The 14,998-nt window shown below is 39.3% G+C and overlaps 2 protein-coding genes across 3 annotated transcripts; one reads left to right on the top strand and one right to left on the bottom strand.

Moving 5' to 3' along the window:
* Positions 1-387: 387 nt before the first annotated feature.
* On the bottom strand, positions 388-7,151 carry LOC117788335 (citron Rho-interacting kinase). The gene is made up of 7 exons (XM_034627073.1): positions 6,785-7,151; positions 6,476-6,714; positions 6,061-6,411; positions 4,596-5,981; positions 3,028-4,524; positions 2,775-2,970; positions 388-2,045 (listed from the first exon to the last, which is right to left on the bottom strand). The coding sequence occupies exons 1-7, from the start codon at positions 7,044-7,046 to the stop codon at positions 442-444; spliced, it is 5,535 nt and encodes a 1,844-aa protein (XP_034482964.1). The 5' UTR covers positions 7,047-7,151; the 3' UTR covers positions 388-441.
* A 407-nt stretch (positions 7,152-7,558) lies between these two features.
* LOC117789035 (protein LSM14 homolog B) lies at positions 7,559-14,869 on the top strand. 2 transcript variants are annotated; one of them, XM_034628024.1, is made up of 7 exons: positions 7,559-8,147; positions 9,205-9,660; positions 10,442-11,022; positions 11,114-11,350; positions 11,851-12,080; positions 12,153-12,511; positions 13,314-14,869. In XM_034628024.1, exons 1-7 carry the CDS (start codon positions 8,027-8,029, stop codon positions 13,319-13,321), a joined length of 1,992 nt encoding a protein of 663 aa, XP_034483915.1. In that variant the 5' UTR covers positions 7,559-8,026; the 3' UTR covers positions 13,322-14,869. The 2 variants fall into 2 exon arrangements, with proteins under 2 accessions (XP_034483915.1, XP_034483916.1); XM_034628025.1 differs by having other exon boundaries at positions 10,454-11,022.
* Positions 14,870-14,998: the final 129 nt, after the last annotated feature.

Here is a 14,998-nt window from a genome sequence, read left to right on the forward strand (position 1 = left end):
TTAGATGCTGCTGCTGTTGATTAAACAAAAACAAAAAACTGTTGTCTCACAGGGTGGCTCTGTCTGATGTAAAGCTTTAGCTCCCTGCACAGGGTGTCGTAACGGCTGCTACTCAAATTCAAACTCTGTTTACTTTAAGTTTAATTGTGTTTATGCTTTTATTTATTTAAAAATCGCACAAAAATTAATGAAAACATTCAAATTATGATTATGAAATAACTGTTAAAACTATTTAAATACATACAGTCTGTCAAGAATGAGTTTACACAACAAAAAGTTAAAAATATAAACAGTTTTCATTTAAATTGAATGAGTAATTCTAATTAATTTAAAAAAAATGTATGTTAGGATTTATATTTTTGGCTTATTAGGTGAAAAAGTGTAAACTCATGTTTGTCAGACTTTATGTATATTTGTGTTTTATGTAATTATGCTTGTAATTTAAACGCTGTCTGTCGTCATTGTGGAGCCGAGTGTAACGGATGTGGCCACTGAAGATATTGTTTCCATGGACACGTTTAACTTATGTTTAAATGCCTGCAGAGCATCCAGATGATATATCTGCTGAATGCCAGCTTGTTGTTCTATGGATAAAGTATAGACATTTGTATCGCCACTTGGAGTCAGCAAAGTGGGCATATAATGGGGCAAGTAGAGACGCTGCATTTCCGGTGCCTCGCTGCTGTCCGAGTTAATGCCGTTGGCAAGTTGTTTGCTGTAGGAGCGATGCAGTCGTATTATCTGCACATACTGATAGTGGGATACATAGAGGAACGGCTCACGATAGATGAATCCAGTTGGAGCATATATCCAATTCAAGTCGTAGGGACGTGAACGGCATCCAAACTCATCCACAAAGACTCCACATTCGGCGAAGCAGAGCAGAAACTCTTGGCGGGAAATACGTACTGCCACAAAAGGCTGACACTTGGCCGTGTGTTGCAACGTGTTATCCGCCAGATCAATAAACTCCTCAGCCGCATAATTATCCAGATCGATTTCATAGAACTTGTCCGAGCTCACGATTGCCGAGTGGCGTGTATAGAATATCGATGTCACTGATGTGGCAGTGTCAAGTGCACGCAGGGGCTTAAATTTGTGCAGCTTAAGATCGTATTTGAGAATAACTATGCGTGAGGAGGTTGCTGCAATTGCCACCGAATCGAGGGCATTTTCCGATTCATTTGATATCTGGACAAGTTTCCACTTTTCGCTGGCGGTACGATTGGCAAACGGCAGCTCAATTACAGACGTCTCCAGGGACGGTTTCTGGCAGGGAATGGCGCTTTGGCAACGCGACTCCAATTGTCGATAATCGCATTGATAAAGTTTCTCCCCATTTGCGCCAACCATGATGGCCTTGGATAAGCGTGGCGATATTGAAACATAGCTAACACTCTCGATTCCAGCAATGTGCAACAAACGCTGCGTCTCCACATTGTAAGCAAACAGTCCCGAGTTGCAGCCAAAGAGAATAATCTTTTGTTCAACCACCTCAAAGGCGCAATTGATTTCGATAACGTCATCCACAGAGTCCTGGACACCGCCACTATATGCCAGTGTACCAATATAATCGCTATTCGAGGAGCTGTTCTCACTCTCTACAATGTTGCTGTGGCTGTCACAACTTGATTCCGCTCGAGACTCGCTGTTTTCCTCAACATTTGCTGCAGTTTTACTTCCGCAACCTTCGCTGACATTAGAGCGACACTTGCGATGTGCCACCTCCTTGCATTCCTTGCAGCGCCAATAAGGTGAACCAACTATAATCAGTTGCTCACAAGCCAGACACGTGGATGTGTCTACTTTCGATTCCTGCAGCGCCAACTCAAAACGATGATGCGTCTTTTCATTTTCCGTAACTTTTTTCTGCGGCGATCTTATCTTGCTCTTGGTAGCCAACTGACTTGTGGAACGCTTCAATGGCGTCTGCTCTTTGAGTGGGGAACGCGGAACGTCGGCAATGGTCACTGGTCTCGATTTCTTCTCTTCCAAGTTGCCATTTAAAGCAGCCGACTTTCGTGGAGAGCGTAAAATTGCAGTGCCTATTAAAAATAATACACACAGTTTAGTTACAATTTAATAAAAATAGTACAAATTAAAAACCCGAAAATTTTATAATTATTTCCATATTTATAACTTAAATTAAATTAATTGTTGATTTTTTTACACAAGTTAGTGTTAATTCTTACTTAGGAGTTCAAAATATGAAATTAAAAATTGAAGATCGGTTTAAAGGATTTGGTTATGTTTGTATTCGGTTATATCTTTGTACATCGGTTTCGTAACGGTTACCGGTTTTTTCTAGTTGTCGGCTTAGAAATACAGGTATGATTTCGTTTCACACAAAACAGGAGTTAAAATGTTATAAAAAAAAAAGTTAAAGTATAAGCTAATACTCTTGAATTTCAATAACGAATTATTTTATTTAAATTTAAATCAAAATTTGTTTAGTAAACGATGGTTACACCTTAACAACATAATTGAATTTAGTGCTTGATTGAATCGAAATTAGTCGTTAAACATGAATTGGTTACTAATCGGTTATTTTGGTTTAAACGATACAGGTTTTTCGGTTTCGATAAATTGAAGAAGGGTTGTTCTGGTAATGGTTTCACTTACAGTTATCAATTTCCATCGGTTAATACCGGTTAAGGGTTACAGTTTCGATTAAGGTTTTAATCCCAGATTAAAATAAATTTTTTTCTTTTAAGATCATCTCTTATTTGGGAGCCCTGACTTTGATACAATCTTACAATCTATGACAATCTTACCATTTAGCTGCTCCAATTGTTCCTGCAATGTCTTGGAGTGCTTTTGCTCCCGACGCAGTTCTTCCTTTAAAGCCCGATAAAGTATAGACGACTCCACGTCGCTGGGCGATATGTTTTCTTTGGAATTGCTGCTGGAGCCAAAGATTTTATCAGCCAGTGTTTTCTTCTTCTTGGCCGACAAGTCTTCCACCTTGAGCTGCAATCAAATATATTTTTATATATAATTCAACAATATCTAATTAATTGTTAATACCTGCAAATAATCAATCAGCTTCTTATGCTGTGCCAACGTTGCCATCGCCTTGATATCCCGCTGCACAAAGAACTGCTCCTTCTCCTGGAGTGTGTTCTGCAGCTCATCGATTTCGTTGTGTAGGCCGGACTGAGCATCTTGCAATTTCTTCAGCTCATCCTGCAGATGACACACCTCGTCCTTGCTATGGAATAGATCACTTAGAATACGCGCATTCTCCTCTTTTAATTGGAAGAGTTCTCTTTCGTACTCCGTGTTTTGTGTCTGACAATTGGCGCTTTGAGCCTCCAGCTGATCCGTGCGCTCCTGGGCACCAAAGAGAGCGTTTGTCTGCTCAACCAGCTGTCCTTGCTGGGAGATTAATTTCATCTGTAGCTGCTGAAGGTTCTGTTTAATCTCATCAAGCTCAACTGTAAGAATTTGAACACGTTGCTCGGCCAGACGCTTGGCGGACTCTTGCACTGAGAGATCCTTGCGCAATTCACTCAGTTGATCATTTCTCTCACGCAGCTTAACATGGCAAGCTTCCAGTTGCGACTGCTGGGTCTTATTTCGTTGCTGCTCCGTCTCCAACATCGCCTCCACTTCCGTCAACTGGTTGTCCGTAATGCTGCAAGCATACTTTAGTCGCTGGAAGTTATCCGTTAGCTGCTTAATCTCTGCTTGCAATGCCAGCGTGCCTTCTCCGGCTGTGGCACAGCGTTCGCGCTCCTCTTGGAGCTCTCGCTGCAGACGCTTCTGCTCCAATCCCAGGCCATCGCAACGGAGCTGAGTCTGATGCAGTTTCTGGCGCAGCTCCGTTGCCTGCTGCTCGAGTCTGTGTACATTGGCCAAATGTTCAATTATCTCCGACTTGCACTTCATGCGCTCCTGCTCGGCCTTCTCCCACATGCGATGCTCCTTCAATACATCCCTTTTGCTGGTTGCCAACTCGCCTTTCAGTTCCTCAATGCGCGCATCTCGTTGACGGAACTCTTCCTGGGCGGATTTCAGCGCTCGTTGCGCCTCGTCCCGTTCATTGTGTGCTTTCTTCACACGATCATCTGTTAATTCCATGCGCCGCGCAAGCAATTTCTTTTCAGACAGCGCCTCCTCCAGTTGCTTCTCCACTTTCCAGAGCGATAGATTTGCTGTTCGTGCTGCCTGCCTCTCCACAATCATTTGCTCCCGCACAGCAGACAATTTGTCCTCCAGTTTCTCATTCTGGCGCTCGAGCATGTCGCCCACAGCATTGTTGCCATGTCCCGAATGTGACTTCATTGGCGAGAGACTCTGTTCGTTGAAGCGCTCCAGCATCTTCTCCAGCTTTTTAACCAGCTCCTGTAGCTGATCGGCGCGTGTTTTTTGCAAGCATTCACCTTCCTTGGCGGCCTCCAAATCAGCGCGTAATTGATCCTCAATTACATGCAGCTCCGTTAGGGAACCTGGTGCTGTTTCATAGGGAGATACTTGAGATGCCAGCGACGATTCTGCAAGATTGCAGCGACATTCAGCCAGCTTTTGAAAAGGGAAATCATATAAATAAGTTAAATATTTACAAACTTTAATGTGAAGAAGTCTTTGCCTACCTGCAGTTCACGTTCCAGGCGTTGACATTCTGCCTGCACCTCTTGGAATTCCTTTTTCATATCATTTAGCTGCGATTCTAACGACGCTTTACTTGCATGCAGTTCATTATTTGCGGATATTTCGCAGTTGAGACGCTGTAAAATGTCTTCAATGCTACGCTCTGAGGCATGTTTAGCTTCTTGCGTTGATTTTCCAGAACTTATTGATTCGTCGAGCTCTGTGCGAATGTCCTGCAGTTCCAAGGTCATGCGACGATGTGTGTCCTGTGACTCGCGTAGCTTTTGGCGCAGTTCCAAGACCTTTTGCTCATAGGATTCCCTTAACTGATTTCTCTGCTGCTCGTGATTTGACTCGGACTTGAGACTTTGCTCCTTTAGTTGCTTTAACATCTCCTTGTAATTGTCCAGCTTGTCTGCCAAATGTTTACATTCGTCAATCTTTGCCAGGAACTCCAATTCACGTGCCTCCAGCTTCTGTGTGGTGCAGACGAGCTCTTGTTTCTTTTCTGCCAGCTGTTTCTCATATCTCTGCTCCGAGGCGATCTTTGCCTCCTCGTACTTTTGTCGGTTTAGACGCAACAAGTCCGTGATTGTGGCTTCTTTCTTTGACCACATTTCCTCGTCGATTTTGGCTGAACTTTGCAGTGTTTTAATTTGAGTTTTGCAGCTGGTCAATTCCATTGTTTTCTCCTTAATGATTTGCTGCAACTTTTTGATTTCGACTTTGGCCTCAAGTACAACCTGCGATTTACTATCTGTCTTTTTGAGAGCCTGTTGTGCCCTCAGCAAATCCTGTTTTAGCATTAAAATTTCAGTTTCATTTGATTTCAGCTTTTGTTGCAGACTCCTCAGTTTCTCCTGCAGTTTGGCAGAGCGTGATGTGTCTGAATCTTCGGATGAAATGCAATCATTTTCCAAATGCACAAAACTGTAGCCAATGAAAGGCAAATCCTTGCCACTAAAATCATTTGATTTCATATTCGAAGTCAGCGACTTTTTCGTTTGTTGTTCTCTGCGCGCTTTGTGCCGAATTCCGTCCTCAAAATTGGAGATATCGTCATCCGACTTGATTGTGGGTATTATGGGAGGAACCTGTGAACGAACTGTGCTCCACTTGATGGTCTCAAAGAATGGATGCTTTACGATTTGTTCATATGAAAGACGATTCGTTGGGTTGGTTACCAACGAACTAATGAGATTCTTCAAGTTGCTCGAAATTTTCAAATCGCTGGGGAAGTTAATAATCTCCTTCAGTCGATTTTGGCTCTCCTCGCAGTGGGAAAGTATCTTGGAGTACGTCTCGTGCACGTTATCCTCATGGAATGGTGTAATCTCACAGATGAGCTCATAGCCAATAATGCCCATTGACCAGTAATCACAGCTGACCTGCTCACAAATAATTACAATTTTAATCAAAGGCGAAAATAAAGTCTTAGCAAATGTATAATCATACAATTAAACTCACGTCATGCATGGATTTTGATAGTTTATAAGTGGATATAGTTTGCAGCAATTCCGGAGCGATGTAGTCTGGTGTGCCAACGGGTGACAGGCTTAAAACGTGACCATCCCGATCCAATGCAGCAGCATTACCAAAGTCGGCCAACTTGATGTGACCAAAGCGATCAATTAGAATATTCTCCGGCTTTATATCGCGATGAACGAATCCCATAACGTGCAGCGTGTGGAGAGCCAAGGTCAGCTCGGATAAATAGAAGCGCACCAGATCCTCGTCAAAGGGTCCGTGGCGTGACATTAAGCTAAGAAGATCGCCTCCTGGTAGATACTCCATGATCAAATACAAGTTGTCGTTATCCTGCAAGCAGAACCATTTAATTTAAAGAAAAGTGATCAAGATAAAGTGATAATCTTTAGCTAACCTGAAAGGCGTACTGTAAATTTGTTAGCCATTCGGAGTTGCGTCTGGACATGATGTCACGTTCCACCTGCGAGGTGGTCACCATCGATTTCTTGATCTTTTTCATGGCATAAACATCAGATGTTTGACGCTCAACCACCAAATGCACATTGCCAAAATATCCTTTGCCGATGAGGGCCTTAATGACAAAATCATCAGCATTAACACGTAGCTGCCGTGTCTCCTCAACAATGGGTCGAACTGAAGTTTAGAAGGATATCAAGTAGGTAGAAATACAAACAGATAGTCATTAATTCAAAGTGTTCCTTACATTTACTAACAAACTCGGCTATATTGCGATCTCGTTTCTTTAGTGTCTCCTTGTCGCACTCATTGTACAAGAGGCAAAATGCGTCCAGCAATCCCTCCCGACAGATCGCCTCTGCGACAGCTGCACTTGTGGTGTTTACGGGCACAATGCTGCGTCTTGAGGCGCCTGATGAAGGTTTTTGTACCGCGCCAAATCCTTTACCGAGTATTAGATTGTTAAGACGCGTTGTACGCACACTAATTGGATCACGTGGCGGCGGCATATTGATTTTGTCTTAAAAAATGTTATTTAAACAACCGCATACAAAACTGTAATCTATATCAAGCGAAAAATGCCATCGAAAAAATGCAAGCGACGCGCATTTATGAATTGAACGTTTAAACACTGCTGCCAACTTATTTTAATAGTCAGTTTGCAACTTAAAACGTGTTGGCAGACCTGGAAAGTTTGAACGTCTGGCAGCCTTTCAATTTAAAAAAGTGCGATAGCCACAATTAGTAATTTTTTCTCTAGTTTTGTAATTTTTCTTGAACATTATTGATGAATTTATTTTAAATAATATAACTTCTTTTTCATAAAAATTATACCCTTTATTTATATCTAATTTCAAGCTAGGCACGTTCAGAAAATTATTACTTTATTACGTATATTGCTAAATGAACTAAAAATAGGTTCACATTTGAATTGTGGGTAAACAGTGTGATCGAACATTACGAGCTCGTTTGTACGTGCACGTGTTTTACAGCACTGGCATAAGTAGCGAGTAGTGTTGCTCGTTCAAGTTTCTTCCACTTTCGACGGGTAGGTTTTTGCAGACGGAAGGTGAAAATTTTCCAGATTACGAATTGCAAAAATTGTACATTTTAATTAACTTATTCATCTGGTTTAATTAATTTTTCGAATTGTGCTCTATTCTGATTATATAAAAAAGCTGCCATTTGAAAGTAAAAAAGTTGAAATTTTGCTTTGGAACTTTGGAAAGTTATTGCGTGCTTGTCAACGTCGAAAGGTTGGAACTGCAGCGCAGCAGAGCAGCGGCAGCAGGCAATACTCGCTCGGCAACGGAGCAACGTCGCGCTCGTTGTAATTGTTTGCTTTACTTGAATATTCCATTCGTCGACGATTGTCGACCGACCGAAAGCAGAAAAACATTTCTTATAATTTCATTCGAAGAGTTTGGTGACTTATTTATTTGAATTGAATTGATACGCGAGTCATACAGTGAAACAATTAGAATCCAACATGAGTGGCGGATTACCGGAGTTGGGCTCAAAGATCAGCCTAATTTCGAAAGCTGACATTAGATATGAAGGCCGCTTGTATACGGTGGACCCACAGGAGTGTACAATTGCCTTGTCGAGTGGTAAGTAATGTACCAAATACATATATGCATATACAATAATAAATAAGTATGTCAATTTGTGCGTACTTTCTTTCTGACATTTTTCATTTTTAAAATACACACACACACTTCCATGCAAATACATATACATATGTATGGACGTAGGTGTAGAACGTGTGCTTTAAAACTAACACTAAAACGGTAAAATGCAAAGGCGGGTGCTAAAAAGAAAATGGTTTCTTTCAAACTTTTTTTTTGTTCACGTTTTTGGTTTCTTCAGTTAGTTTTTACAGTAATTTGCTTTGCCCATCGCGCAAAGAGCAAAGAGCGAACACTCGAAATTCGTCGACTCGACTCGCTCTCTTGCTCTCCCTTATGCTTTTTGTTTGTCATGTTGTCGTCGAAGCTCAGATGCTGTCGGCACACACACAAACACACACACAGATAGAACTTCGGGTTGTACAGTGTTGTTCTTGCATCCCTATGCAAGCGCAAAATTACATTATGTGCCTGCCTGCATATGTACATACATGCATGCTTGCATATGCGAATGTATGTATGTACGAATTTTTCAAAATAAATATGCTCAGACTTACATTGGTTTTTTACAATATGTATGCAGGAATAAAGTTTTCATGGGTGTTAATGCATGTGTGTGTGGCAAAAACAGTTTTTTGTAGCCCTACATGTTTTGGCGCCAGGGCAAATTAACGGATTACATGGTAACTACCGTTAGCGAAGAGAGCAGATAAGGTGGACCAAGGAAACAATTAGAAATGCACACGTGACTCACGCACGAACACCAATTTATAAACTTATTCCTTATATAACTTATGTTTTCCAATACACATTATAATTTATTATAATAAGTAATAATTTAAATTGATTACAAATTGGAAATCTATGTAAAATGATCCGAAACACTCGGTAATCACGAATCACGCTCACATCCCTAGACGAACATGTGTTTACATACTTACATATTTATGTGCATATATTGAGGTTATAAACAAAATGTCGCCAAATGTAAAGCTACAAATAAAGTACATATTTTATTCTTGTTTTTATTTTTAAATAGTGCGCTCCTTTGGCACGGAGGATCGTGACACCCAGTTTCAAATAGCGCCGCAATCGCAGATCTACGATTATATTCTATTCCGCGGCTCCGACATCAAGGACATTCGCGTTGTCAACAATCATACGCTGCCGCACCACAATGATCCGGCCATTATGCAGGCCCAGCTGCAGAACGGTCCCCAGGTGATGCCCCAACATTTCCCAATGAATGCACCGCAACAACAGCAGCAGCAACAACCGCACTCTGCTCCATCGATGACTGGTGGCAGTGGAGGTGCCTCGGGAGCACCAGGCGGTGCCTTCGGAAATGGCAACCCCTTTGGAGCCTTGGGTGCTCCTAGTCTAGGCCCGGGATCTTTGGCGCCTGGTGCCGGTGCACCTGGCAATGGTCCTTTTATGAACATTGGTGGTAATCAGCAGCAGCAACAGAAGCCTCAACAGCAGCCAAAACAACCAAGTAAGTTTCTAGCTAAAGAAAACCAGCAACACAATATCGAAAGAAAGATTATCTTTGGCATGCCAATGATTTGATACCCTTGCAAAGTTCTGTATTCAAGACAGTTATAATATATAGAAGTTCGATTGTATGTAATGTAAGATGTTATACACTATCTGTGAGTTTGGCTATGTACCATAAAATCAACACGGTTTGTCATTCAAATTTTTGACAAAAATACAAAGTATTAAATATTTTTTTGATTTTCATTAATAAACTAAAAATAAATAAATGTCTTATATTTCGGTGTAAATTAAAATATTATAGAACATTAATACATTTTAAATGCTTATATAAAAATTGTTCAATAACTTCTATTTCAAGTTTTTATTGAAAAAATCAAAAATATCTTTTTACTATACAAATTTAAAACAGATGTTAAATTGAAAAGTATTTTGAACGGAGAGCAGTATTTCAATAAGTGACAGATATATATGATCTACGCATTAACACCTTTCTGTTAATATACCAAATGTCTCTTAAGGATCTATTCGAAGAATCCTGTCCAGAAATTTTACACATTTTGTGATAAAAATTATAATGTGAACTGCACGGGTATAAAAACAACATTAGCTGCATAAAATCAATACAAGTGAACTTCCAAAGTTCAGTAATAAAAAATAAACTAAATTACCAGCATAGTCATTTATGGAAGTTGGCTTTACACAAACAAAAACACGCACATTCACACACAAACCACATTAATACAAACATATACGCACGTTCCTGTCTATATGGAAAGTTTCCGTTTTAGATATGCTGGCGAGCGCATCGCGTTCAACAACGCCTATTAGCCTGATTATCAGTCCGACGGCCGACATGACCCAGCAGCACAACCAGCAGCAGCAACAACAACAGCAGTTGCATCAACAGCAGAATTCTGTACAACAAGCTCTCGGTGGTGGAAATGCGCGCGATGCCGGACATAAGCGCCAAAACCACCAGCAGCAACAACAGCAGCGATCTGGACCGAACATGCAACAGCAGCAGAGGAACAACAACCACAACAATGATTTCTTCAATCACGCCCACCCACAACAACAGCAGCAGCAGCAACAACAACAACAGCAGCAAGGAGGTGGACAACGCGATCGTCGTGATTCTGGCCGTCAAATGGATAATAATTACAACAATTACAATAACAATCAACGCAACAATCGCGGTGGTGTTGGAGGTGGCAACAATGCCATGCAACAGCAGAGAGGCGCTGGAGGAGGAAACGCTGCATGGAACATGCATCGTGGCGGTCCACAGAATTCCAACAACATGATGATGCGCGGTAACCGCGGAATGGGAGCACGTGGCCCAACGCGATCCAATCAGGTACATATCGTCCACAAATATGCGATTGCGATAATTTTATTTTCAACTGGGACATTTTTAATATTGTTTTAATGTTCATATATATGTTTAGCTATTTCAGGGCTATCGCATGCAGTCGGCTAATCAAAATAGACCTCGCAACAAGATCAAGTTTGAGGGCGACTTTGATTTCGAGCAGGCCAATAATAAGTTTGAGGAACTTCGTTCCCAGTTGGCGAAACTCAAGGTGGGCGAAGAAGCCAACAACAAAACCAATGCTACTACTACAACCACATCAACAACAACAACAACAACATCAAATACTACAACTTCTGCCAATACTGATCAGGTATTATAATTTATTATTATTTGTAGCATAAAAGGATATTTTGTATTCGTTGCAATAAATGTAACAAGTTGATGAAGGCGTGGATAACACTAGAGTATATATATTCTTGGTCAGCATTAACAGCGTAAATCTCAGAGACTATAGTCAAGACTAGAGTCAATAAAACGCATATTGGTATTTTAAAAATTTTAAAACGCCCCCGAAAATTAAAATAATCAAGTTTTGAGATAATAAATAGTTCCTGTTATTAGTATCAGTCATCGCACTTAATAGCATAAAGATCTGAAGAAATTATTTATATTTATGGCTGTTTGAGGTATGATAGATGCAATTAATATAGTCAAATAACTTAAAATATTTAATATAAATGTTTTTTTAAATAAAGTATTTTTTTATTTAAGTTTCCAATCAACACAGACAATAAACAACAAAGAAAAAAGAAAAAACCATTTAAAATCTAATTCGAAATTAATTGTTAACTTAAATTTTACTTGGCACAGTTGAATGGTGAGACTGATAAGAAGGATGATTCTGGCAACGAGACCGGCGCTGGAGAGCATGAGCCTGAGGATGAGGATGTGCATGTGGGCTATGATAAGACCAAATCGTTCTTTGACAACATCTCATGCGAGGCTGCTCAGGATCGCAGCAAGAACAAGAAGAATGACTGGCGTCAGGAGCGCAAATTGAATACCGAGACATTTGGAGCTTCGTCTACCAGACGTGGCAGGTGAGCTACTAAACTTTCCCTCTTGTGTAGAAATATTTGGTAATAATTGGTATTTTTTGTGTGTACGTAAAGCTACCGAGGGCGCAACCATTACTATAATAATGGCAACACGATGGGTGGAGGTGCAGGTAACAGCGGCATGAACACTGGCTATGGAGGAGCACCTGGCTATAATCGCAACAATTATAATCGCATGGGAGGTGGCGGCAACTTCCGCAACCGCAGCAACAATCGTAACAATACTGGCGGTAATCGCGGTCAAAATAGTGTAACCAATGGCAATGGTAACGCAGCTGCTGCTCTTAAAGCGGCCAACAATGCAGGAGCTACAGGTACGGGCAGTAATACGGATACCACGGCATCCAATGCCGCAACAACGAAGACGGCCACATCTACGCTTACGGAGCAGACGCAACAACTGGCGGCAGTTTGTAAGTTGCACCATTTCCACCACTAAATTTTTTTTTATGGAAGGAATTTTGTTTTTAAATTTTGTAAATCTTCGTCAGCCGATAAATTATATTTTTTTTTTTCAAATATTCGCAGAATTTCTAAGTATTACCGAAAGTTTTGCAAGGTTTTCGGTTGGTTTCGATTTCTGCATCACTTCTGATTCCTAATCTGAAAGTATTCAACTCTAAAACTATTAATTTAACTTTAAAACTGTGTATGAATTCATTATGTTCCAATAGGGGATACAACCCATTCCGGAATAATATTAAATAATCATTAGTTTTAGAATATACATAGATGTATATTTTTATACGCTTTACTTAAAAAATAAGTAAAAGGGTATATTGTGTTCGTTGGAATGCATGTAACAGGGAGAAGGAGGCTTATCCGACCCCATAAAGTATATATAATCTTGATCAGCATCAACAGTCGAGTCGATATAGCCATGTGTGTCTGTCTGTCTGTCCGTATGAGCAAAAGGATCTCAGAGTCTATAAGAGGTAGAGTAACCAAATTTGGCACACATATTTCTATATAACCCACGCAAATGAAGTTTGTTTCATAAAGATTTTATGGGTATTAACGTTATCTCGTAATATTATCTATTATCGGACAAGTAGAACGGCAGATATGACGATTTAATGTTTTCAAAGTAATGCAAGTAACTTCTTTGAAGTACTTTCTCGACTATCTCGACTATAGCCTTTCCCACTTGATTTTATTAGTGTTATTTCTTAAGCCATCTCTAATCCAAATTATTTATTTTTCTACATACTTTAGCTCAATAATGTCGCACAGGTGGAATTTCCTTGCCCAACTTTACAAGATATAAAAACACTGTCCTACTCAAAGCTAGTTACCCGAAAGCAACCTAATCAAGCAACCGACCGACCGATCGACGACAAAAAAGGCTCTTATCACCAACAAAATGTTATGGAGTTATGGATCTTAACGGAATAAACCGAATAATTGTAAAATTTTACTTAGTGTTGTAACGCTCATGACGTCCTGCGCGCACTCTCCGCCCGCCCACCGTGTTGCTTTGCTTTTCATCAGATCGAAAGCGTTAAGCGTTTCCCAGCAGCCATAAATGATAATAGGTTTTATGTAAATGGCATGCAAAATAACGTCGTACCTAGCAAGGCAGCACTTGATAGTGAGAACATACACACCTCTACATATATATTTAGTAATAAATGTGAAGAAAAATATATTAATCATAAGTCTATGAAAAGTTAAAGAAAAACAAACTCTAGGAGTCGCAAATTATGAAATTAAAGGAAAGAAAACATTAAAAAAAAATCCATGGAATTCCCAACATAAAATAAAAAACGCAATTCACATGTTTATATATTTTAAATCAAGCTACAGTCTACATCAAACAACAAAACTATACATCATGTGAGCATACGACATAAATAAATTAATTCAAAGCGTTACTAGCATTTAAACTTTTTTAAGAACATTTTAATGATGGAAAAAAATGGAATTACATGCATTAATTAAAATTAGAAGCAGCACGTACATATATTGAACCCAAAAATTGTAAAAAAAAAAAGAAAGAAATATATATATATAAATCACCTATCAGCAGTAGTGTGGGCAACAAATAAATCTACCTAAAACTGGTGTTTATAAAAACGAGAACAACAATTATAGCGTGTCTTTAAGAGGATTAGTTCAATTCCCGATCAATTTCAGTGTCTATAGCCAAACAATCTAACAATACCTTAGTATGTAGTGTGTCTTTCAAAATGGGAGCTAAAATATATATTTTTAAATATGCTACGGCCTTTAAATTACCATTTACAATTTACAAATGCATAATATTCTATGTTTCCAGTAATGCACAATAATATTTGTCTCATTCGATTACCACACTTTTAGTTTAAGGCTATCATCAAATGTCAGCTATGCATTGTGTATGTTTGCTTAAGATTCCTATATTTGATCTTATTTTAGAGAAAACTATCTTTTTAAAAGCTAACATTTTATTTAACATGTGTAATGATTTACTGGAATTTAACAGAGATTTTACGAGTATTCAAGGATTGTACATCAAACATATTTTTTTTTGTAAATGTTTCGTATAATTAAGCCATCAAATGCATATTAAAATCAGAGATAAAATTATGGAATTTCTTTTACGACTCTTAAAACTAAATGGAATGGGCTTTAGAGTTGCGTTAAATACTTAAAAGCAGAGGGAGATTTACTTCTATGTTGAGCACAAATAATGTATGAAATTGTAATAAATATGTATATTTCGCTAATAAGTAAAACAAAAAACAACCAAAATCAAAGTCATATTTTCCAATAGATACAATGTTTATGCAGTCACCCAGTGTTTGTTTTGATTTCTAGGAACCTTCAGTTTTTTTTATGTAGATCCGTTTATAATTTGGAAAATTGTTGTATGTAACATTTACACGTTTTAAGCTATTTTCTATTAATATCAATGCCAA

The sequence above is a fragment of the Drosophila innubila genome (assembly GCF_004354385.1).
Source record: "Drosophila innubila isolate TH190305 chromosome 3L unlocalized genomic scaffold, UK_Dinn_1.0 0_D_3L, whole genome shotgun sequence".
Classification (NCBI taxonomy): Eukaryota; Metazoa; Arthropoda; class Insecta; order Diptera; family Drosophilidae; genus Drosophila; species Drosophila innubila.

Excerpts from the sequence above, each read along its gene's own strand:
- LOC117788335 (XM_034627073.1), bottom strand. The coding sequence starts at position 7,046 with ATGCCGCCGCCACGTGATCCAATTAGTGTGCGTACAACGCGTCTTAAC. Across the intron at positions 4,525-4,595 it reads GCCTGGAACGTGAACTGCAG|CTGGCTGAATGTCGCTGCAA; the intron begins GTAGGCAAAGAC and ends CCTTTTCAAAAG. Across the intron at positions 2,971-3,027 it reads AGCTGATTGATTATTTGCAG|CTCAAGGTGGAAGACTTGTC; the intron begins GTATTAACAATT and ends ATTTGATTGCAG.
- LOC117789035 (XM_034628024.1), top strand. The coding sequence starts at position 8,027 with ATGAGTGGCGGATTACCGGAGTTGGGCTCAAAGATCAGCCTAATTTCG. Across the intron at positions 9,661-10,441 it reads ACAGCAGCCAAAACAACCAA|TTTCCGTTTTAGATATGCTG; the intron begins GTAAGTTTCTAG and ends CTATATGGAAAG. Across the intron at positions 11,023-11,113 it reads GCCCAACGCGATCCAATCAG|CTATTTCAGGGCTATCGCAT; the intron begins GTACATATCGTC and ends ATATATGTTTAG.